Source organism: Pseudophryne corroboree, chromosome 5 (genome assembly GCF_028390025.1).
Source record: "Pseudophryne corroboree isolate aPseCor3 chromosome 5, aPseCor3.hap2, whole genome shotgun sequence".
In the NCBI taxonomy this organism is placed as follows: domain Eukaryota; kingdom Metazoa; phylum Chordata; class Amphibia; order Anura; family Myobatrachidae; genus Pseudophryne; species Pseudophryne corroboree.
Window position 1 is genome coordinate 843,141,838 of NC_086448.1, and position 25,173 is coordinate 843,167,010.

The 25,173-nt window shown below is 58.0% G+C and overlaps 1 protein-coding gene across 1 annotated transcript in view; it reads left to right on the plus strand.

Annotated features, from left to right (window-relative positions):
* The window catches only part of LOC134929528 (zinc finger protein 777-like), a 43,843-nt gene that overhangs the window by 16,890 nt on the left and 1,780 nt on the right, over positions 1-25,173 (plus strand). The window contains exons 3-4 of the mRNA XM_063925124.1: positions 15,624-15,725; positions 15,892-15,954. Coding sequence (XP_063781194.1) covers positions 15,624-15,725; positions 15,892-15,954 — 165 coding nt within the window. The remainder of the gene's footprint in view (positions 1-15,623; positions 15,726-15,891; positions 15,955-25,173) is intronic.

Below are 25,173 nucleotides of genomic sequence, written 5' to 3' on the forward strand. Positions count from 1 at the left end.
TCGCCCTGCAGGAGCGCCATTTCCACCTGAATTACTGCACGGTGCTCAGCACTGTGCTCCCCCCGCCCTGCAGGAGCGCCATTACCACCTGAATTACTGCACTGTGCTCAGCACTGCGCTCCCCTCGCCCTGCAGGAGCGCCATTGCCACCTGAATTACTGCCCAGCGCTCAGCACTGTGCTCCCCTCGCCCTGCAGGAGCGCCATTTCCACCTGAATTACTGCCCAGCGCTCAGCACTGCGTTCCCCTCGCCCTGCAGGAGCGCCATTACCACCTGAATTACTGCCCAGCGCTCAACACTGTGCTCCCCTCGCCCTCCAGGAGCGCCATTTCCACCTGAATTACTGCACTGTGCCCAGCGCTCAGCACTGCGCTCCCCTCGCCCTGCAGGAGCGCCATTACCACCTGAATTACTGCACTGGCTCAGCACTGCGTTCCCCTCGCCCTGCAGGAGCGCCATTGCCACCTGAATTACTGCACTGTGCTCAGCACTGCGCTCCCCTCGCCCTGCAGGAGCGCCATTACCACCTGAATTACTGCACTGTGCCCAGCACTCAGCACTGTGCTCACCTCGCCCTGCAGGACCACCATTACCACCTGAATTACTGCCCAGCGCTCAGCACTGTGCTCCCCTCGCCCTGCAGGAGCGCCATTACCACCTGAATTACTGCACTGTGCCCAGCACTGTGCTCCCCTCGCCCTGCAGGAGCGCCATTACCACCTGAATTACTGCACTGTGCCCAGCGCTCAGCACTGCGCTCCCCTCGCCCTGCAGGAGGGCCATTTCCACCTGAATTACTGCACTGTGCCCAGCGCTCAGCACTGCGCTCCCCTCGCCCTGCAGGAGCGCCATTTCCACCTGAATTACTGCCCAGCACTCAGCACTGCGCTCCCCTCGCCCTGCAGGAGCGCCATTACCACCTGAATTACTGCCCAGCACTCAGCACTGCGCTCCCCTCGCCCTGCAGGAGCGCCATTACCACCTGAATTACTGCACTGTGCCCAGCGCTCAGGACTGCGCTCCCCTCGCCATGCAGGAGCGCCATTTCCACCTGAATTACTGCACTGGCTCAGCACTGCGTTCCCCTCGCCCTGCAGGAGCGCCATTACCACCTGAATTACTGCACTGTGCCCAGCGCTCAGCACTGCGTTCCCCTCGCCCTGCAGGAGCGCCATTACCACCTGAATTACTGCACTGTGCCCAGCGCTCAGCACTGCGCTCCCCTCGCCCTGCAGGAGCGCCATTTCCACCTGAATTACTGCCCAGCGCTCAGCACTGCGTTCCCCTCGCCCTGCAGGAGCGCCATTTCCACCTGAATTACTGCCCAGCGCTCAGCACTGCGTTCCCCTCGCCCTGCAGGAGCGCCATTTCCACCTGAATTACTGCCCAGCGCTCAGCACTGCGTTCCCCTCGCCCTGCAGGAGCGCCATTTCCACCTGAATTACTGCACTGTGCCCAGCGCTCAGCACTGCGCTCCCCTCGCCCTGCAGGAGCGCCATTACCACCTGAATTACTGCACTGTGCCCAGCACTCAGCACTGTGCTCACCTCGCCCTGCAGGAGCGCCATTACCACCTGAATTACTGCACTGTGCCCAGCACTCAGCACTGTGCTCACCTCGCCCTGCAGGAGCGCCATTACCACCTGAATTACTGCACTGTGCCCAGCACTCAGCACTGTGCTCACCTCGCCCTGCAGGAGCGCCATTACCACCTGAATTACTGCCCAGCGCTCAGCACTGCGCTCCCCTCGCCCTGCAGGAGCGCCATTTCCACCTGAATTACTGCCCAGCGCTCAGCACTGCGCTCCCCCCGCCCTGCAGGAGCGCCATTTCCACCTGAATTACTGCACTGTGCTCCCCTCGCCCTGCAGGAGCGCCATTTCCACCTGAATTACTGCCCAGCGCTCAGCACTGCGTTCCCCTCGCCCTGCAGGAGCGCCATTTCCACCTGAATTACTGCACTGTGCCCAGCGCTCAGCACTGCGCTCCCCTCGCCCTGCAGGAGCGCCATTTCCACCTGAATTACTGCACTGTGCTCCCCTCGCCCTGCAGGAGCGCCATTTCCACCTGAATTACTGCCCAGCGCTCAGCACTGCGTTCCCCTCGCCCTGCAGGAGCGCCATTGCCACCTGAATTACTGCACTGTGCTCAGCACTGCGTTCCCCTCGCCCTGCAGGAGCGCCATTACCACCTGAATTACTGCCCAGCGCTCAGCACTGCGTTCCCCTCGCCCTGCAGGAGCGCCATTACCACCTGAATTACTGCCCAGCGCTCAGCACTGCGTTCCCCTCGCCCTGCAGGAGCGCCATTACCACCTGAATTACTGCCCAGCGCTCAGCACTGCGTTCCCCTCGCCCTGCAGGAGCGCCATTACCACCTGAATTACTGCACTGTGCTCAGCACTGCGTTCCCCTCGCCCTGCTGGAGCGCCATTACCACCTGAATTACTGCCCAGCGCTCAGCACTGCGTTCCCCTCGCCCTGCAGGAGCGCCATTTCCACCTGAATTACTGCACTGTGCCCAGCGCTCAGCACTGCGCTCCCCTCGCCCTGCAGGAGCGCCATTACCACCTGAATTACTGCCCAGCGCTCAGCACTGTGCTCCCCTCGCCCTGCAGGAGCGCCATTTCCACCTGAATTACTGCACTGTGCCCAGCGCTCAGCACTGCGCTCCCCTCGCCCTGCAGGAGCGCCATTGCCACCTGAATTACTGCCCAGCGCTCAGCACTGTGCTCCCCCCGCCCTGCAGGAGCGCCATTTCCACCTGAATTACTGCACTGTGCCCAGCGCTCAGCACTGCGCTCCCCTCGCCCTGTAGGAGCGCCATTGCCACCTGAATTACTGCCCAGCACTCAGCACTGCGCTCCCCTCGCCCTGCAGGAGCGCCATTTCCACCTGAATTACTGCCCAGCGCTCAGCACTGCGCTCCCCTCGCCCTACAGGAGCGCCATTTCCACCTGAATTACTGCACTGTGCCCAGCACTGCGTTCCCCTCGCCCTGCAGGAGCGCCATTTCCACCTGAATTACTGCCCAGCGCTCAGCACTGCGCTCCCCTCGCCCTACAGGAGCGCCATTACCACCTGAATTACTGCACTGTGCTCAGCACTGCGCTCCCCTCGCCCTGCAGGAGCGCCATTGCCACCTGAATTACTGCACTGTGCCCAGCGCTCAGCACTGCGCTCCCCTCCCCCTGCAGGAGCGCCATTACCACCTGAATTACTGCACTGTGCCCAGCGCTCAGCACTGCGCTCCCCTCGCCCTGCAGGAGCGCCATTACCACCTGAATTACTGCACTGTGCCCAGCGCTCAGCACTGTGCTCCCCTCGCCCTGCAGGAGCGCCATTTCCACCTAAATTACTGCACTGTGCCCAGCGCTCAGCACTGCACTCCCCTCGCCCTGCAGGAGCGCCATTACCACCTGAATTACTGCCCAGCACTCAGCACTGCGCTCCCCTCGCCCTGCAGGAGCGCCATTACCACCTGAATTACTGCCCAGCGCTCAGCACTGCGCTCCCCTCCCCCTGCAGGAGCACCATTTCCACCTGAATTACTGCCCAGCGCTCAGCACTGCGCTCCCCTCGCCCTGCAGGAGCGCCATTTCCACCTGAATTACTGCACTGTGCCTAGCACTCAGCACTGCACTCCCCTCGCCCTACAGGAGCGCCATTTCCACCTGAATTACTGCACTGTGCTCAGCACTGCACTCCCCTCGCCCTGCAGGAGCGCCATTACCACCTGAATTACTGCCCAGCGCTCAGCACTGTGCTCCCCCCGCCCTGCAGGAGCGCCATTTCCACCTGATTTACTGCACTGTGCTCAGCACTGTGCTCCCCCCGCCCTGCAGGAGCGCCATTACCACCTGAATTACTGCCCAGCGCTCAGCACTGTGCTCCCCCCGCCCTGCAGGAGCGCCATTTCCACCTGATTTACTGCACTGTGCTCAGCACTGTGCTCCCCTCGCCCTGCAGGAGCGCCATTACCACCTGAATTACTGCCCAGCGCTCAGCACTGCGCTCCCCTCGCCCTGTAGGAGCGCCATTTCCACCTGAATTACTGCCCAGCGCTCAGCACTGCGTTCCCCTCGCCCTGCAGGAGCGCCATTTCCCCCTGAATTACTGCACTGTGCCCAGCACTCGGCACTGTGCTCCCCCCGCCCTGCAGGAGCGCCATTACCACCTAAATTACTGCACTGTGCCCAGCGCTCAGCACTGCGCTCCTCCCGCCCTGCAGGAGCGCCATTTCCACCTGAATTACTGCACGGTGCCCAGCGCTTAGCACTGCGCTCCCCTCGCCCTGCAGGAGCGCCATTACCACCTGAATTACTGCACTGTGCCCAGCGCTCAGCACTGCGCTCCGCTCGCCCTGCAGGAGCGCAATTTCCACCTGAATTACTGCACTGTGCCCAGCGCTCAGCACTGCGTTCCCCTCGCCCTGCAGGAGCGCCATTTCCACCTGAAATACTGCCCAGCGCTCAGCACTGCACTCCCCTCGCCCTGCAGGAGCGCCATTTCCACCTGAAATACTGCCCAGCGCTCAGCACTGCACTCCCCTCGCCCTGCAGGAGCGCCATTGCCACCTTAATTACTGCACTGTGCCCAGCGCTCAGCACTGCGCTCCCCTCGCCCTGCAGGAGCGCCATTTCCACCTGAATTACTGCTCAGCACTGCGCTCCCCTCGCCCTGCAGGAGCGCCATTACCACCTGAATTACTGCACGGTGCCCAGCGCTTAGCACTGCGCTCCCCTCGCCCTGCAGGAGCGCCATTACCACCTGAATTACTGCCCAGCGCTCAGCACTGCGCTCCCCTCGCCCTGTAGGAGCGCCATTTCCACCTGAATTACTGCCCAGCGCTCAGCACTGCGTTCCCCTCGCCCTGCAGGAGCGCCATTTCCCCCTGAATTACTGCACTGTGCCCAGCACTCAGCACTGTGCTCCCCCCGCCCTGCAGGAGCGCCATTACCACCTGAATTACTGCACTGTGCCCAGCACTCGGCACTGTGCTCCCCCCGCCCTGCAGGAGCACTATTACCACCTGAATTGCTGCCCAGCGCTCAGCACTGCGCTCCCCTCGCCCTGCAGGAGCGCCATTTCCACCTGAATTACTGCACTGTGCCCAGCGCTCAGCACTGCGCTCCCCTCGCCCTGCAGGAGCGCCATTACCACCTGAATTACTGCACTGTGCCCGGCACTCAGCACTGCGCTCCCCTCGCCCTGCAGGAGCGCCATTTCCACCTGAATTACTGCCCAGCGCTCAGCACTGCGCTCCCCTCGCCCTGCAGGAGCGCCATTGCCACCTGAATTACTGCACTGTGCCCAGCGCTCAGCACTGCGCTCCCCCCGCCCTGCAGGAGCGCCATTACCACCTGAATTACTGCACTGTGCCCGGCACTCAGCACTGCGCTCCCCTCGCCCTGCAGGAGCGCCATTACCACCTGAATTACTGCACTGTGCCCGGCACTCAGCACTGCGCTCCCCTCGCCCTGCAGGAGCGCCATTTCCACCTGAATTACTGCCCAGCGCTCAGCACTGCGCTCCCCTCGCCCTGCAGGAGCGCCATTACCAACTGAATTACTGCACTGTGCCCAGCGCTCAGCACTGCGCTCCCCTCGCCCTGCAGGAGCGCCATTTCCACCTGAATTACTGCACTGTGCCCAGCGCTCAGCACTGCGCTCCCCTCGCCCTGCAGGAGCGCCATTACCACCTGAATTACTGCCCAGCGCTCAGCACTGCGCTCGCCTCGCCCTGCAGGAGCGCCATTTCCACCTGAATTACTGCACTGTGCCCAGCGCTCAGCACTGCGCTCCCCTCGCCCTGCAGGAGCGCCATTACCACCTGAATTACTGCCCAGCGCTCAGCACTGCGCTCCCCTCGCCCTGCAGGAGCGCCATTTCCACCTGAATTACTGCCCAGCACTCAGCACTGCGCTCCCCTCGCCCTGCAGGAGCGCCATTGCCACCTGAATTACTGCTCAGCGCTCAGCACTGCGCTCCCCTCGCCCTGCAGGAGCGCCATTACCACCTGAATTACTGCCCAGCGCTCAGCACTGTGCTCCCCCCGCCCTGCAGGAGCGCCATTACCACCTGAATTACTGCACTGTGCCCAGCACTCAGCACTGCACTCCCCTCGCCCTGCAGGAGCGCCATTTCCACCTAAATTACTGCACTGTGCCCAGCACTCAGCACTGCACTCCCCTCGCCCTGCAGGAGCGCCATTGCCACCTGAATTACTGCGCTCCCCTCGCCCTGCAGGAGCGCCATTGCCACCTGAATTACTGCACTGTGCCCAGCGCTCAGCACTGCGCTCCCCTCGCCCTGCAGGAGCGCCATTACCACCTGAATTACTGCACTGTGCCCAGCGCTCAGCACTGCGCTCCCCTCGCCCTGCAGGAGCGCCATTTCCACCTGAATTACTGCACTGTGCTCAGCACTGCGCTCCCCTCGCCCTGCAGGAGCGCCATTTCCACCTGAATTACTGCACTGTGCCCAGCGCTCAGCACTGCGCTCCCCTCGCCCTGCAGGAGCGCCATTTCCACCTGAATTACTGCCCAGCACTCAGCACTGCGCTCCCCTCGCCCTGCAGGAGCGCCATTACCACCTGAATTACTGCCCAGCGCTCAGCACTGCGCTCCCCTCGCCCTGCAGGAGCACCATTTCCACCTGAATTACTGCACTGTGCCCAGCGCTCAGCACTGCGCTCCCCTCGCCCTGCAGGAGCGCCATTTCCACCTGAATTACTGCCCAGCACTCAGCACTGCGCTCCCCTCGCCCTGCAGGAGCGCCATTACCACCTGAATTACTGCACTGTGCCCAGCGCTCAGCACTGCGCTCCCCTCGCCCTGCAGGAGCGCCATTTCCACCTGAATTACTGCCCAGCACTCAGCACTGCGCTCCCCTCGCCCTGCAGGACCGCCATTACCACCTGAATTACTGCCCAGCACTCAGCACTGCGCTCCCCTCGCCCTGCAGGAGCGCCATTACCACCTGAATTACTGCACTGTGCCCAGCGCTCAGCACTGTGCTCCCCTCGCCCTGCAGAAGCGCCATTACCACCTGAATTACTGCACTGTGCCCAGCGCTCAGCACTGTGCTCCCCTCGCCCTGCAGGAGCGCCATTACCACCTGAATTACTGCCCAGCACTCAGCACTGCGCTCCCCTCGCCCTGCAGGAGCGCCATTTCCACCTGAATTACTGCACTGTGCCCAGCGCTCAGCACTGTGCTCCCCTCGCCCTGCAGGAGCGCCATTACCACCTGAATTACTGCACTGTGCCCAGCGCTCAGCACTGCGCTCCCCTCGCCCTGCAGGAGCACCATTACCACCTGAATTACTGCACTGTGCCCAGCACTCAGCACTGCGCTCCCCTCGCCCTGCAGGAGCGCCATTGCCACCTGAATTACTGCACTGTGCCCAGCACTCAGCACTGCGCTCCCCTCGCCCTGCAGGAGCGCCATTGCCACCTGAATTACTGCACTGTGCCCAGCGCTCAGCACTGCGCTCCCCTCACCCTGCAGGAGCGCCATTTCCACCTGAATTACTGCCCAGCGCTCAGCACTGCGCTCCCCTCGCCCTGCAGGAGCGCCATTTCCACCTGAATTACTGCCCAGCGCTCAGCACTGTGCTCCCCCCGCCCTGCAGGAGCGCCATTACCACCTGAATTACTGCACTGTGCTCAGCACTGCGCTCCCCCCGCCCTGCAGGAGCGCCATTTCCACCTGAATTACTGCCCAGCGCTCGGCACTGCGCTCCCCTCACCCTGCAGGAGCGCCATTACCACCTGAATTACTGCACTGTGCCCAGCGCTCAGCACTGCGCTCCCCTCGCCCTGCAGGAGCGCCATTGCCACCTGAATTACTGCACTGTGCTCAGCACTGCGCTCCCCTCGCCCTGCAGGAGCGCCATTGCCACCTGAATTACTGCACTGTGCCCAGCACTCAGCACTGCGCCCCCCTCGCCCTGCAGGAGCGCCATTGCCACCTGAATTACTGCCCAGCGCTCAGCACTGCGCTCCCCTCGCCCTGTAGGAGCGCCATTGCCACCTGAATTACTGCACTGTGCCCAGCACTCAGCACTGCGCTCCCCTCGCCCTGCAGGAGCGCCATTGCCACCTGAATTACTGCACTGTGCCCAGCACTCAGCACTGCGCCCCCCTCGCCCTGCAGGAGCGCCATTACCACCTGAATTACTGCCCAGCGCTCAGCACTGCGCTCCCCTCGCCCTGTAGGAGCGCCATTGCCACCTGATTTACTGCACTGTGCTCAGCACTGCGCTCCCCTCGCCCTGCAGGAGCGCCATTGCCACCTGAATTACTGCACTGTGCCCAGCACTCAGCACTGTGCTCCCCTCGCCCTGCAGGAGCGCCATTACCACCTGAATTACTGCACTGTGCCCAGCGCTTAGCACTGCGCCCCCCTCGCCCTGCAGGAGCGCCATTGCCACCTGAATTACTGCACTGTGCCCAGCACTCAGCACTGCGCCCCCCTCGCCCTGCAGGAGCGCCATTACCACCTGAATTACTGCACTGTGCCCAGCGCTTAGCACTGCGCCCCCCTCGCCCTGCAGGAGCGCCATTACCACCTGAATTACTGCACTGTGCCCAGCGCTTAGCACTGCGCCCCCCTCGCCCTGCAGGAGCGCCATTACCACCTGAATTACTGCCCAGCGCTCAGCACTGCGCTCCCCTCGCCCTGTAGGAGCGCCATTGCCACCTGAATTACTGCACTGTGCCCAGCACTCAGCACTGTGCTCCCCTCGCCCTGCAGGAGCGCCATTACCACCTGAATTACTGCACTGTGCCCAGCACTCAGCACTGCGCCCCCCTCGCCCTGCAGGAGCGCCATTGCCACCCGAATTACTGCACTGTGCCCAGCCCTCAGCACTGCGCCCCCCTCGCCCTGCAGGAGCGCCATTACCACCTGAATTACTGCCCAGCGCTCAGCACTGCGCCCCCCTCGCCCTGCAGGAGCGCCATTACCACCTGAATTACTGCCCAGCACTCAGCACTGCACTCCCCTCGCCCTGCAGGAGCGCCATTACCACCTGAATTACTGCACTGTGCCCAGCGCTCAGCACTGCGCTCCCCTCGCCCTGCAGGAGCGCCATTACCACCTGAATTACTGCCCAGCGCTCAGCACTGCGCTCCCCTCGCCCTGCAGGAGCGCCATTTCCACCTGAATTACTGCACTGTGCCCAGCGCTCAGCACTGCGCTCCCCCCGCCCTGCAGGAGCGCCATTACCACCTGAATTACTGCACTGTGCCCAGCGCTCAGCACTGTGCTCCCCTCGCCCTGCAGGAGCGCCATTACCACCTGAATTACTGCACTGTGCCCAGCGCTCAGCACTGCTCTCCCCTCGCCCTGCAGGAGCGCCATTACCACCTGAATTACTGCACTGTGCCCAGCACTCAGCACTGTGCTCCCCTCGCCCTGCAGGAGCGCCATTACCACCTGAATTACTGCCCAGCACTCAGCACTGCGCTCCCCTCGCCCTGCAGGAGCGCCATTTCCACCTGAATTACTGCACTGTGCCCAGCGCTCAGCACTGTGCTCCCCTCGCCCTGCAGGAGCGCCATTACCACCTGAATTACTGCACTGTGCCCAGCGCTCAGCACTGCGCTCCCCTCGCCCTGCAGGAGCGCCATTTCCACCTGAATTACTGCACGGTGCCCAGCGCTTAGCACTGCGCTCCCCTCGCCCTGCAGGAGCGCCATTACCACCTGAATTACTGCGCTCCCCTCGCCCTGTAGGAGCGCCATTTCCACCTGAATTACTGCCCAGCGCTCAGCACTGCGTTCCCCTCGCCCTGCAGGAGCGCCATTTCCCCCTGAATTACTGCACTGTGCCCAGCACTCGGCACTGTGCTCCCCCCGCCCTGCAGGAGCGCCATTACCACCTGAATTACTGCACTGTGCCCAGCGCTCAGCACTGCTCTCCCCTCGCCCTGCAGGAGCGCCATTACCACCTGAATTACTGCACTGTGCCCAGCACTCAGCACTGTGCTCCCCTCGCCCTGCAGGAGCGCCATTACCACCTGAATTACTGCCCAGCACTCAGCACTGCGCTCCCCTCGCCCTGCAGGAGCGCCATTGCCACCTGAATTACTGCACTGTGCCCAGCACTCAGCACTGCGCCCCCCTCGCCCTGCAGGAGCGCCATTACCACCTGAATTACTGCACTGTGCCCAGCGCTTAGCACTGCGCCCCCCTCGCCCTGCAGGAGCGCCATTACCACCTGAATTACTGCACTGTGCCCAGCGCTTAGCACTGCGCCCCCCTCGCCCTGCAGGAGCGCCATTACCACCTGAATTACTGCCCAGCGCTCAGCACTGCGCTCCCCTCGCCCTGTAGGAGCGCCATTGCCACCTGAATTACTGCACTGTGCCCAGCACTCAGCACTGTGCTCCCCTCGCCCTGCAGGAGCGCCATTACCACCTGAATTACTGCACTGTGCCCAGCACTCAGCACTGCGCCCCCCTCGCCCTGCAGGAGCGCCATTGCCACCCGAATTACTGCACTGTGCCCAGCCCTCAGCACTGCGCCCCCCTCGCCCTGCAGGAGCGCCATTACCACCTGAATTACTGCCCAGCGCTCAGCACTGCGCCCCCCTCGCCCTGCAGGAGCGCCATTACCACCTGAATTACTGCCCAGCACTCAGCACTGCACTCCCCTCGCCCTGCAGGAGCGCCATTACCACCTGAATTACTGCACTGTGCCCAGCGCTCAGCACTGCGCTCCCCTCGCCCTGCAGGAGCGCCATTACCACCTGAATTACTGCCCAGCGCTCAGCACTGCGCTCCCCTCGCCCTGCAGGAGCGCCATTTCCACCTGAATTACTGCACTGTGCCCAGCGCTCAGCACTGCGCTCCCCCCGCCCTGCAGGAGCGCCATTACCACCTGAATTACTGCACTGTGCCCAGCGCTCAGCACTCTGCTCCCCTCGCCCTGCAGGAGCGCCATTACCACCTGAATTACTGCACTGTGCCCAGCGCTCAGCACTGCTCTCCCCTCGCCCTGCAGGAGCGCCATTACCACCTGAATTACTGCACTGTGCCCAGCACTCAGCACTGTGCTCCCCTCGCCCTGCAGGAGCGCCATTACCACCTGAATTACTGCCCAGCACTCAGCACTGCGCTCCCCTCGCCCTGCAGGAGCGCCATTTCCACCTGAATTACTGCACTGTGCCCAGCGCTCAGCACTGTGCTCCCCTCGCCCTGCAGGAGCGCCATTACCACCTGAATTACTGCACTGTGCCCAGCGCTCAGCACTGCGCTCCCCTCGCCCTGCAGGAGCGCCATTTCCACCTGAATTACTGCACGGTGCCCAGCGCTTAGCACTGCGCTCCCCTCGCCCTGCAGGAGCGCCATTACCACCTGAATTACTGCGCTCCCCTCGCCCTGTAGGAGCGCCATTTCCACCTGAATTACTGCCCAGCGCTCAGCACTGCGTTCCCCTCGCCCTGCAGGAGCGCCATTTCCCCCTGAATTACTGCACTGTGCCCAGCACTCGGCACTGTGCTCCCCCCGCCCTGCAGGAGCACCATTACCACCTGAATTACTGCACTGTGCCCAGCACTCGGCACTGTGGTCCCCCCGCCCTGCAGGAGCACCATTACCACCTGAATTACTGCCCAGCGCTCAGCACTGCGCTCCCCTCGCCCTGCAGGAGCGCCATTTCCACCTGAATTACTGCACTGTGCCCGGCACTCAGCACTGCGCTCCCCTCGCCCTGCAGGAGCGCCATTTCCACCTGAATTACTGCCCAGCGCTCAGCACTGCGCTCCCCTCGCCCTGCAGGAGCGCCATTTCCACCTGAATTACTGCACTGTGCTCAGCGCTCAGCACTGCGCTCCCCTCGCCCTGCAGGTGCGCCATTTCCACCTGAATTACTGCACTGTGCCCGGCACTCAGCACTGCACTCCCCTCGCCCTGCAGGAGCGCCATTTCCACCTGAATTACTGCCCAGCGCTCAGCACTGCGCTCCCCTCGCCCTGCAGGAGTGCCATTACCACCTGAATTACTGCACTGTGCCCAGCACTCAGCACTGTGCTCCCCTCACCCTGCAGGAGCGCCATTACCACCTGAATTACTGCACTGTGCCCAGCGCTTAGCACTGCGCTCCCCTCGCCCTGCAGGAGCGCCATTTCCCCCTGAATTACTGCACTGTGCCCAGCACTCGGCACTGTGCTCCCCCCGCCCTGCAGGAGCACCATTACCACCTGAATTACTGCCCAGCGCTCAGCACTGCGCTCCCCTCGCCCTGCAGGAGCGCCATTGCCACCTGAATTACTGCACTGTGCCCAGCACTCGGCACTGTGCTCCCCCCGCCCTGCAGGAGCACCATTACCACCTGAATTACTGCCCAGCGCTCAGCACTGCGCTCCCCTCGCCCTGAAGGAGTGCCATTTCCACCTGAATTACTGCACTGTGCCCAGCGCTCAGCACTGTGCTCCCCTCGCCCTGCAGGAGCGCCATTACCACCTGAATTACTGCACTGTGCCCAGCGCTCAGCACTGTGCTCCCCTCGCCCTGCAGGAGCGCCATTACCACCTGAATTACTGCACTGTGCCCAGCACTCAGCACAGCACTCCCCTCGCCCTGCAGGAGCGCCATTGCCACCTGAATTACTGCACTGTGCCCAGCGCTCAGCACTGCGCTCCCCTCGCCCTGCAGGAGCGCCATTACCACCTGAATTACTGCACTGTGCCCAGCGCTCAGCACTGCGCTCCCCTCGCCCTGCAGGAGCGCCATTTCCACCTGAATTACTGCACTGTGCCCAGCACTCAGCACTGCGCTCCCCTCGCCCTGCAGGAGCGCCATTACCACCTGAATTACTGCCCAGCGCTCAGCACTGCGCTCCCCTCGCCCTGTAGGAGCGCCATTTCCACCTGAATTACTGCACTGTGCCCAGCGCTCAGCACTGCGCTCCCCTCGCCCTGCAGGAGCGCCATTACCACCTGAATTACTGCCCAGCGCTCAGCACTGCGCTCCCCTCGCCCTGTAGGAGCGCCATTTCCACCTGAATTACTGCCCAGCGCTCAGCACTGCGTTCCCCTCGCCCTGCAGGAGCGCCATTTCCCCCTGAATTACTGCACTGTGCCCAGCGCTCAGCACTGTGCTCCCCTCGCCCTGCAGGAGCGCCATTACCACCTGAATTACTGCACTGTGCCCAGCACTGTGCTCCCCCCGCCCTGCAGGAGCGCCATTACCACCTGAATTACTGCACTGTGCCCAGCGCTCAGCACTGTGCTCCCCTCGCCCTGCAGGAGCGCCATTACCACCTGAATTACTGCACTGTGCCCAGCGCTCAGCACTGCGCTCCCTTCACCCTGCAGGAGCGCCATTTCCACCTGAATTACTGCCCAGCACTCAGCACTGTGCTCCCCCCGCCCTGCAGGAGCGCCATTACCACCTGAATTACTGCACTGTGCTCAGCACTGTGCTCCCCTCGCCCTGCAGGAGCGCCATTGCCACCTGAATTACTGCACTGTGCTCAGCACTGCGCCCCCCTCGCCCTGCAGGAGCGCCATTGCCACCTGAATTACTGCACTGTGCCCAGCATTCAGCACTGCGCCCCCCTCGCCCTGCAGGAGCGCCATTACCACCTGAATTACTGCCCAGCGCTCAGCACTGCGCTCCCCTCGCCCTGCAGGAGCGCCATTTCCACCTGAATTACTGCCCAGCACTCAGCACTGCGCTCCCCTCGCCCTGCAGGAGCGCCATTTCCACCTGAATTACTGCACTGTGCCCAGCGCTCAGCACTGCGCTCCCCTCGCCCTGCAGGAGCGCCATTTCCACCTGAATTACTGCACTGTGCTCAGCACTGCACTCCCCTCGCCCTGCAGGAGCGCCATTACCACCTGAATTACTGCCCAGCGCTCAGCACTGTGCTCCCCCCGCCCTGCAGGAGCGCCATTACCACCTGAATTACTGCCCAGCGCTCAGCACTGTGCTCCCCTCGCCCTGCAGGAGCGCCATTACCACCTGAGTTACTGCACTGTGCCCAGCGCTCAGCACTGCGCTCCCCTCGCCCTGCAGGAGCGCCATTACCACCTGAATTACTGCACTGTGCCCAGCGCTGTGCTCCCCTCGCCCTGTAGGAGCGCCATTGCCACCTGAATTACTGCACTGTGCTCAGCACTGCACTCCCCTCGCCCTGTAGGAGCGCCATTGCCACCTGAATTACTGCACTGTGAGCCAGAGCTCCGTTCTGTGCACACTCCACCGGTGTAGCGCACTGGGGGTTACTGGCCACAGTCACACTACCACCTGAGCTTCGCAGCCATAGAACTGGCTTTGGGGGTTCGTGCGCTCTTTATTGCCCTCTCCACCTCCCCCACCAGCGCTTGGGCACACTTTCCCGCATTTCCGCACTGGGAGCAGCTTTCCCGGTACCCCAGCACGTGGTCACTCCATTATGCAGCCCTCAGCGCATTCTGTTGCACGGAGCGGCAGAGCTTTGACTACTGAAGTGCTGGGAGCGGAGCTTCCGGACCCCAACTTTCGGCACCCCAAGCCCGGTCTGTGCTCGCAGCTGCCACAGCTCCTTAGTACAAAACATTGAGGCCCTCAGCGCTGGGTGTACGGGGAGCGGACACTCCCTTGCCCCCAGCGCGTCTGTCCCACAATGCTGTGCCTGGGAGCTACACACATATTGGCCCCTGGAGCACAACACATATAGGCAATATTGGTTCCTGGGGCACAACCAAACCCTGATGCTCGCACCAGGGGTTAAAAAAACAGCTGTCCTTTTGGGGGGGGGATGGGACTGCAGCACCTCGCAGAAATTACATCTTTAAACACCTGGCGCCAGTAACTCGGATTAAACATGGCGCCCGGTGCCGGTAACATTTGAAAATTAGTGCCTAGCGCCTCTTGGCCCCTTTTTAAAAATGACGCCACAACATAAATGTTAACCCGTTCAGTGCTGTGGCAGCCATTTTCTACACGTGTTGTCGGGTCTCCGGCCGCACCATTTTACACCCGTCACACAGCATTAATGACAGGACTTGGTCTGAGGCTGCAGTGCCCAATTACACAATTACAGTATTATCTTCAGACCGTTGGAGATCTATAAAAGGTGACGAGAACATGATTAGGCGCGTTTCACGGTCCTAGTGAGGTGTCACCAAGTCTGGCTGACGCTACCTGACGCCCCGACATCTCTGTTACTGGCACATTGGCGCTGATTTTATATTCTACGCGCAGTGTATCTTGTAATGGTGGCTATCATGTAAGACACGACGCGGTCTCTGTTTGGTTTTGGAGAGAAATGTCTGGGAAATATCACTGATGCAGATACGCTGATTGTATTCCGGTATTTGTTACATGGCGGATACACTGGCGCGTTGTGTGGTAGCGGTTTCCCTCCGGCACATCATTACACTGGGAGGTGTATTTTGGGGCCTCAGTTGGGTCACTGACAAGGCTGCGGACGCTTTCCTTGCCCAGAGCTGACTGGGCATCCCGAAGGAACGTCACAGGGGTACAGTGACGGGTATTGTCAGTGATAGCGTTACCCAGCACCGTGGCTTACTATATATCTAATGCGGAGACCTACGTGGATGGGAGACGTGCGCTGTGAGGCGGGAGGGGCGGAAGCATCTAACGCTCGCTCTGTTCTGTTCCCCTCAGGGCAGCCGGAGATATTATCCAGGATTGAGAGAGGAGAGGACCCCTGTATCAGGGCACATACACTCTCGGAGGAGTCGCGGCCAGACAGTGGCGCACATACAGGTGAGAAGGGGGCGGGGCTGTGTGATGTCACTCATGGGGAGGGAGTGGCATGGGACTCGGGGGGGGGGGGGGGGGGGGGGGAAGCTACGGTGTAATATGCGTTTCCTGCTATAGAGGGGGATACACTCGGCATGCTATATATTTATATGTTGTCTTGTTGCTGCAGATTGGACAGACGGGGCATTACTGGAGGAAGAACTGGACATGGAACTGCAGATTCACTGCCCAGGTATGTAAAACATGGCTGCCAGGTACGCAGCGTGCGCACCACATATACAGCACAGTGTTATAAGTATTTATCTTCCCGTCATCTGGGGGACACTTGATAACCGTGAAGGGCTAGAGGCGTTGGCACTGAATCCGCTAACCTTTAGCCGCAGATACGCTCCTCGGTTCTCTGTAAGTGCGGACGCAGTAGGTCGGCACTGAGTAGCTTGGTGTTTCCCTTCCCTCGATGTGCTCCCCGGCTTCACCTCTATGGCTCAGGTCTTGGTAAGATGCAGCTCAGAAACTCTCTCCTTACCTCTTGAAAGACGGCATCTGGCCCCAGGAAAGCGGTGCTGGTGACTGGAATCCGGTCAGGGATGAGCGGTGTGGCGCCATGATACGGGGCCGGGGAGGTAAGGCTGGCGGCGGCCTGCAGAGCAGGAATTACCTACCAGCGGTGCTGGTTTCTCTGCGGCATGTTGGAAGGAGACTCCGGCTGGAGAAGGGTGCGCACTCAGAATGACGCCAGCCACTGTTAGTCGCTATCCAACCTGAATTAGCCTCGGAGGCAGGAGCGTGCTTACCCTGGACCGGGTAGTGGTTACTACAGGTACCAGTCAGGGATGGGTAGGGAAGTGGGGACAACCAGAGATAGATTTGATGGTCTCTCGGTTCAACAACAAGACGGACAGGTTTTGTTGCAGAACCAGGGATCCGTTAGCGTACCTAATAGATGTAATGGTAGTGCCATGGAAATTTCAGCCGGCGTATGTATTTCCACCAATCCCAATGCTTCTTCTGCGGGTTTTAATGAAAATAAGAAAAGATTTCAGTAATACAAGTAGCTCCAAAGTGTCCAAGCAGAGTGTGGTACACGGACATAGTGAAAGTGGCTGTGGGTCCGGGAGTCCTGATCTGCTGTAGCAGTACCCCATTCTGGGGGTAATTCAAACCTGATCGCTAGGCTGCGTTTTTGCACAGTGGGCAACCAGGTCCAAACTGCGCATGCGTATGCACCGCAATGTGCAGGCCCGTCGCACGGGTACAAGGCGGATTGCCGCGCAGCGATGGGTTTGTGCAACGGATCCGTTTGCACGGGCGAACGCAAGGAGATTTGACAGGAAGAAGGCGTTTCTGGGTGTCAACTGACCGTTTTCTGGGTGTGTCTGGAAAAACGTAGGCGTGTCCAGGCGTTTGCAAGGAGGGTTCCTGACGTCCATTCCGCTCCCGGTCAGGCTGATGTGATCGCAGTGGCTGAGTAAGTCCTGGGCTGCGCAGAGACTGCACAAGATCTGTTTGTACCGCTCTGTACAGCAAAAATACACTCCCCTATGGGGGGCGCCTATCTGATCACAGGACTGCAAAAATCACCTGTGTCAGGACATTCAGACACTAGTGGTATGGCTCCTGAAGCCAAGGTTTTCAGACTCCGTAATTCAGACTACACTCCTTGATCTTAATAATCAGCTGTTTCACATCTTCTAGCGGAAAATGAAGAAACTCTGAAACTGCTACTAATTAGGCTCAAAGAATGTAAGGGGTAATTCAGACCTGACCGCAGCAGCATATTTGTTTGCAGTTGGGCAAAACCATGTGCAGTGCAGGTGGGGCAGATGTAACATGTGCAGAGAGAGTTAGATTTGGGCGGGTTATATTGTTTCAGTGCAGGGTAAATACTGGCTGCTTTATTTTTACACTAAAAGTTAGATTTCAGATTAAACATACCCCACCCAAATCTAACACTCTCTGCACATGTTACATCTGCCGCCCCCCCCCCCCCCCCCCCCCCCCCCGCACTGCACATAGGCCCTCATTCTGAGTTGATCTCTCGCTAGCTGTTTTTAGCAGCCGTGCAAACGCATAGTCGCCGCCCACGGGGGAGTGTATTTTCGCTTTACAAGTATGCGAACGCCTGTGCAGCCGAGCTGTGCAAAAACATTTTGTGCAGTTTCTGAGTTGCTCTGACCTTACTCAGCCGCTGCGATCACTTCAGTCTTTTTGGTCCCGGAATTGACGTCAGACACTCGCCCTGCAAACGCCTGGACACGCCTGCGTTTTCCCAAACACTCCCAGAAAACGGTCAGTTGCCACCCACAAATGCCTTCTTCCTGTCAATCTCCTTGCGATCGCCCGTGCGAATGGATTCTTCGTTAATTCCATTGCCCAGCAAGGATCCGCTTTGTACACGTACGACGCGCATGGACATTGCGGTGTATGCGCAGTAGAGACCTGATCGCTGCGATGCCAAAAAAAAACCGGCAGCGAGCGATCAACTCGGAATGACCCCCATGGTTTTGCCCAACTGCTAACAAATTTGCTGCTGCGATCAACTCTGAATTACCCCCGTAGTCTGAAATAGGTTTACATCTTAAAGTGAAGAAGACAAAGATTTTAACAAGTGGCAGCCTGTGTTATTTTCACCTAAATGGAGAAGAAAGTGAAAGAGTAGACAGTGTCACCCTGCTGGGATCACCGCTGAAGCCGCTAGCCGTCCGGAGATCTGAAGATGAGTAGCGCTCGGTAACACAGCCAGGAGGGAGGTAAGATAATGAAGTGTGATGATGTCTCTCATACAAAGATACGACGCGTTCAGTGATGGTTTTTCCAGTAGCATGGTATGGGCGTGAAAGCTGGACAGTCAGGAGGCACGATAGGAAGATGATTTAGAATTACGGTGCTGGAGGTGAATACTGCGTACGCCATGGTCTACCTGAAGAACAAATCAATCGGCATTAGATGGGATAAATCTAAGCTCTCCCTAGAAGCACAACTGACAAGACTGCGCCTTTCCTACTATGGACGCGTCATACGAAGAACCGGATCCCTAGAGAACATTATGCTTGGGAAAAGTTGAAGGCAAACGAACAAGAGTAAGACCAGCATCGAGATGGTCTGATATCACCACACCAACTATGGACCCCGCACTATCAACACTGAGCTGCTTGACAGAAGAACGGAATTTGTCCAGAACCGCTATCCATAGGGTCTCCATACGTCGGCAGCGACTTGACGACAACAATTCAGACTGTGATTAAAGTCAGGAAAAAGGTTTCTGCAGGTACTTAGCATAGTCTGTAAAGTATATTTCTCGGACGTCCTAGTGGATGCTGGGAACTCCGTAAGGACCATGGGAATAGACGGGCTCCGCAGGAGACTGGGCACTCTAAAAGAAAGATTAGGTACTATCTGGTGTGCACTGGCTCCTCCCTCTATGCCCCTCCTCCAGACCTCAGTTAGAATCTGTGCCCGGCCAGAGCTGGGTGCTCCTAGTGGGCTCTCCTGAGCTTGCTAGAAAAGAAAGTATTTGTTAGGTTTTTTATTTTCAGTGAGATCTGCTGGCAACAGACTCACTGCTACGAGGGACTAAGGGGAGAGAAGCAAACCTACCTGCATGCAGCTAGATTGTGCTTCTAAGGCTACTGGACACCATTAGCTCCAGAGGGTTCGAACGCAGTGCCCGACCTCGATCGTCCGTTCCCGGAGCCGCGCCGCTGTCCCCCTTGCAAAGACAGAAGAAGAAGCGATGAAATCGGCGGCAGAAGACTCCTGTCTTCATTAAGGTAGCGCACAGCACTGCAGCTGTGCGCCATTGCTCCCACAGCACACCACACACTCCGGTCACTGTAGTGTGCAGGGCGCTGGGGGGGGGGGGGGGGGGGCGGGCGGCCCTGGCCAGCAATTATAATACCTTTTGGCATAAAATACACATAATACAGTCAGTTAACTGTATATGTGTAAAAAACCCCGCCATTAAGTTACAGAAAACGCGGGACAGAAGCCCGCCGCTGAGGGGGCGGGGCCTTCTTCCTCAGCACACCAGCGCCATTTTCCCTTCACAGCTCCGCTGGAAGCACGCTCCCCAGGCTCTCCCCTGCAGTATCCAGGTATAAGATGGGTTAAAAAGAGAGGGGGGGCACAAATTTAGGCGCAAATCGATACAGACAAGCAGCTATTGGGAAAATCACTTATTAGCAGTGTAAATCCCTGGGTTATATAGCGCTGTGGTGTGTGCTGGCATACTCTCTCTCTGTCTCCCCAAAGGACTTTGTGGGGTCCTGTCCTCAGTCTGAGCATTCCCTGTGTGTGTGCGGTGTGTCGGTACGGCTGTGTCGACATGTTTGATGAGGAGGGTTACGTGGAGGCGGAGCAGGGGCAGATAAGTGTGGTGTCACCCCCGACGGGGCCAACACCTGATTGGATGGCTATGTGGAAGGTCTTAACCGACAGTGTCAACTCCTTACATAAAAGGTTCGATGACGCAGCAGCATTTGGACAGCCAGGGTCTCAGCCCACGCCTGCCCAGGCGACTCAGAAGCAGTCAGAGGCTCATAAACGCCCGCTAGCTCAGATGGTAGACACAGATATCGACACGGAGTCTGACTCCAGTGTAGATGAGGATGAGACAAATGTACAGTCTACAAAGGCCATCCGATGCATGATTACTGCAATGAAAGATGTATTGCACATTTCTGATATTAACCCGGTTACCACCAAGAGGGTTTATATGTTTGGGGAGAAAAAGCAGCCAGTGACTTTTCCCCTATCTGATGAATTAAATGAATTGTGTGAAGAAGCGTGGAGTTCCCCTGATAAGAAACTAGTGATTTCTAAAAGGTTACTGATGGCGTACCCTTTCCCGCCAACGGATAGGTTACGCCTGGGAAACATCCCCTAGGGTGGACAAGGCGCTAACACGCTTATCTAAAAGGGTGGCACTGCCGTCTCAGGATACGGCCGCCCTAAAGGAGCCTGCGGATAGGAAGCAGGAAGCTATCTTGAAGTCAGTGTATACACACTCTGGTACTCTACGGAGACCTGCTATTGCTTCAGCCTGGATGTGTAGTGCTGTAGCAGCGTGGACTGATACCCTGTCAGACAACATTGATTCCCTCGACAGGGATACTGTTTTGCTAACCCTCGGACATATAAAAGACGTTGTCTTATATATGCGGGATGCCCAGAGGGACATTTGCCTGCTGGGCTCTAGAATTAATGCTATGTCCATTTCTGCCAGGAGAGTATTATGGACTCGGCAGTGGACAGGTGATGCTGATTCTAAAAAACACATGGAGGTTTTGCCTTATAAGGGTGAGGAATTGTTTGGGGACGGTCTCTCAGACCTCGTATCCACAGCAACTGCTGGGAAGTCGACTTTTTTACCTCAGGTTCCCTCACAGCCTAAGAAAGCACCGTATTATCAAGTGCAGTCCTTTCGGCCTCAGAAAGGCAAGCGGGTCAGAGGAGCATCCTTTCTGGCCAGAGGCAAGGGTAGAGGAAAGAAGCTGCACCAGGCAGCCAGTTCCCAGGAACAAAAATCCTCCCCTGCTTCCAATAAGTCCACCGCATGACGTTGGGGCTCCACAGGCGGAGCCAGGTGCGGTGGGGGCGCGTCTCCGAAACTTCAGCAACCAGTGGGTTCGCTCACAAGTGGATCTCTGGGCTGTACAAATTGTATCTCAGGGATACAAGCTGGAGTTCGAGGCGACTCCCCCTCGCCGTTACCTCAAATCAGCCTTGCCAGCTGCTCCCAGGGAAAGGGAGGTAGTACTGGCGGCAATTCACAAGCTGTACCTCCAGCAGGTGATAATCAAGGTCCCCCTCCTTCAACAGGGCAGGGGTTACTATTCCACAATGTTTGTGGTACCGAAACCGGACGGTTCGGTGAGACCCATTCTAAATTTGAAATCCTTGAACACTTATATAAGGAAGTTCAAGTTCAAGATGGAATCGCTCAGGGCGGTTATTGCAAGCCTGGAAGAGGGGGATTTTATGGTGTCGCTGGACATCAAGGATGCTTACTTGCATGTCCCCATTTACCCACCTCACCAGGAATACCTCAGGTTTGTGGTACAGGACTGTCATTACCAATTCCAGACGTTACCGTTTGGTCTCTCCACGGCACCGAGAATATTTACCAAGGTAATGGCCGTAATGATACTCCTTCGGAAGAAGGGAGTTATAATTATCCCGTACTTGGACGATCTCCTCATAAAGGCGAGGTCCAGAGAGCAGTTGTTGGTCAGCGTAGCACTCTCTCAGGAAGTGTTGCAACAGCACGGCTGGATTCTGAATATCCCAAAGTCGCAGCTGATTCCTGCGACGCGTATGCTTTTCCTGGGCATGATTCTGGCCACAGAACAGAAGAAGGTGTTTCTCCCGGAGGAGAAGGCTCAGGAATTGTCATCTCTGGTCAGGGACCTCCTGAAACCAAAACACGTGTCGGTGCATCACTGCACGCGAGTCCTGGGAAAGATGGTGGCTTCTTACGAAGCAATTCCCTTCGGCAGGTTCCATGCAAGGATCTTTCAGTGGGATCTGTTGGACATATGGTCCGGATTGCATCTTCAGATGCATCGGTTGATCACCCTGTCCCCAAGGGCCAGGGTGTCTCTGCTGTGGTGGCTGCAGAGTGCTCATCTTCTCGAGGGCCGCGGGTTCGGCATACAGGACTGGGTCCTGGTGACCACGGATGCAAGCCTCCGAGGATGGGGGGCAGTCACTCAGGGAAGAAACTTCCAAGGACAGTGGTCAAGTCTGGAGACTTCACTGCACATAAATATACTGGACCTAAGGGCCATTTACAACGCCCTGAGTCAAGCAGAGCCCCTGCTTCAAAACCAGATGGCGTCCCGCCTCAACAAAAAGCTAAAAAATATTGCGCCAGGTCAAGGGACCCTCAGGCGATAGCTGTGGACGCACTAGTGACACCGTGGGTGTACCAGTCGGGTTATGTGTTCCCTCCTCTTCCTCTCATACCCAAGGTACTGAGGATAGTAAGAAAGAGAGGAGTAAGAACTATACTCATCGTTCTGAATTGGCCAAGAAGAACTTGGTACCCAGAACTACAAGAAATGATCTCAGAGGACCCATGGCCTCTGCCTCTCAGACAGGACCTGTTTCAGCAGGGGCCCTGTCTGTTCCAAGACTTATCGCGGCTGCGTTTGACGGCATGGCGGTTGAACGCCGGAACCTAATGGAAAAGGGCATTCCAGATGAAGTGATTCCTCTGCTGATAAAAGCTAGGAAGGAGGTGACAGCAAAGCATTATCACCGCATATATGGCGGAAATATGGCGCTTGGTGTGAGGCCAGGAAGGCCCCAACAGAGGAATTCCAGCTGGGTCGATTTCTGCACTTCCTACAGTCAGGGGTGACTATGGGCCTAAAATTGGGGTCCATAAAGGTCCAGATTTCGGCTCTATCTATTTTCTTTCAAAAAGAACTGGCTTCACTGCCTGAAGTTCAGACGGTTGTAAAGGGAGTGCTGCATATTCAGCCCCCTTTTGTGCCTCCAGTGGCACCTTGGGATCTTAACGTTGTGTTGGATTTCCTGAAATCACACTGGTTTGAGCCACTTAGGACCGTGGAGGTAAAGTATCTCACGTGGAAGGTGGTCATGCTATTGGCCTTAGCATCAGCTAGGCGTGTGTCAGAATTGGCGGCTTTGTCATGTAAAAGCCCGTATCTGATCTTCCATATGGACAGGGCAGAATTGAGGACTCGTCCCCAATTTCTCCCAAAGGTGGTATCAGCGTTTCATTTGAACCAACCTATTGTGGTGCCTGCGGCTACTCGGGACTTGGAGGATTCCAAGTTACTGGACGTAGTCCGGGCTTTGAAAATTTATGTTTCCAGGACGGCTGAAGTCAGGAAAACTGACTCGCTATTTATCCTGCATGCACCCAACAAGCTGGGTGCTCCTGCTTCTAAGCAAACTATTGCTCGCTGGATCTGTAGCACGATTCAGCAGGCTCATTCTGCGGCTGGATTGCCGCATCCAAAATCGGTGACTGCCCATTCCACAAGGAAGGTGGGCTCTTCTTGGGCGGCTGCCCGAGGGGTCTCTGCTTTACAGCTTTGCCGAGCTGCTACTTGGTCGGGTTCAAACACATTTGCTAAATTCTACAAGTTTGATACCCTGGCTGAGGAGGACCTTGTGTTTGCTCATTCGGTGCTGCAGAGTCATCCGCACTCTCCCGCCCGTTTGGGAGCTTTGGTATAATCCCCACGGTCCTTACTGAGTTCTCAGCATCCACTAGGACGTCAGAGAAAATAAGAATTTACTCACCGGTAATTCTATTTTTCGTAGTCCGTAGAGGATGCTGGGCGCCCGTCCCAAGTGCGGACTCTCTGCAATACTTGTATATAGTTATTGCTTAACTAAAGGGTTATTGTTATGAGCCATCTGTTCAGTGAGGCTCAGTTGTTGTTCATACTGTTAACTGGGTATAGTTATCACAAGTTGTACGGTGTGATTGGTGTGGCTGGTATGAGTCTTACCCTGGATTCCAAATCCTTTCCTAGTAATGTCAGCTCTTCCGGGCACAGTTTCCTTAACTGAGGTCTGGAGGAGGGGCATAGAGGGAGGAGCCAGTGCACACCAGGTAGTACCTAATCTTTCTTTTAGAGTGCCCAGTCTCCTGCGGAGCCCGTCTATTCCCCATGATCCTTACGGAGTACCCAGCATCCACTACGGACTACGAGAAATAGAATTACCGGTGAGTAAATTCTTATTATTAATAGGAGTGGAAAGGAGAAGGTTTTGCGTTCTTCTTTTTGGTTACCTAGAGTCCGGTCTTCCTCACGGGCCGGCTTCTCTTTAGGTCCCAGGCTAGGATCCCTGACTGTGCGTGTGTCCGCTCTCTCTACTTTCAGAAGAGGTTGGCTATTATCCCAGAAGGTAAGACTTTTCTGCAGGGTGTTTTACACATAGAGCCAGCAGATAGGCCTCCTGTGGAGCCGTGGGCTTTAAATCCTGTTCTGACAGCTATTAAGGCTCCTCGTTTTCAGCCAGAAAAGGAGGTAGATCTGAAATGGATATCTTGGCAAGGAGATTATATACCGCTAAAGAGCGACTAAGTGCTGACTCCTGGATCCCTCACTAGCCCCCATGGTTACGCAGTGTCCCCCAGATGAAGTCAGAGAGAGAGAGAGCGCGTTATCTGGTAAGTACCAAAACGTCTTGTTATCATGGCCTGGCTACACAGCGCTAATAATTATTCAGGGCTTGGTATAAAATGTTACGTCATTATTTAAGCCCTACCAACTGTATACAAACCAACATCTCCCCCCAATCGTAGAGAAGCCGCAGCCACCGCAAGGCTCCCTCACCGGCACCTGCAGCACCTCTTTCCTGGTGGCTATGCTTACGCTGGGTCAGGACTGCAGATTGACAGCAGAGCGTTGGCTCCGGTCACTGGGGACATATTAGAGTGTTAGCTCCTGTCTGTAGGTTGCAGCAG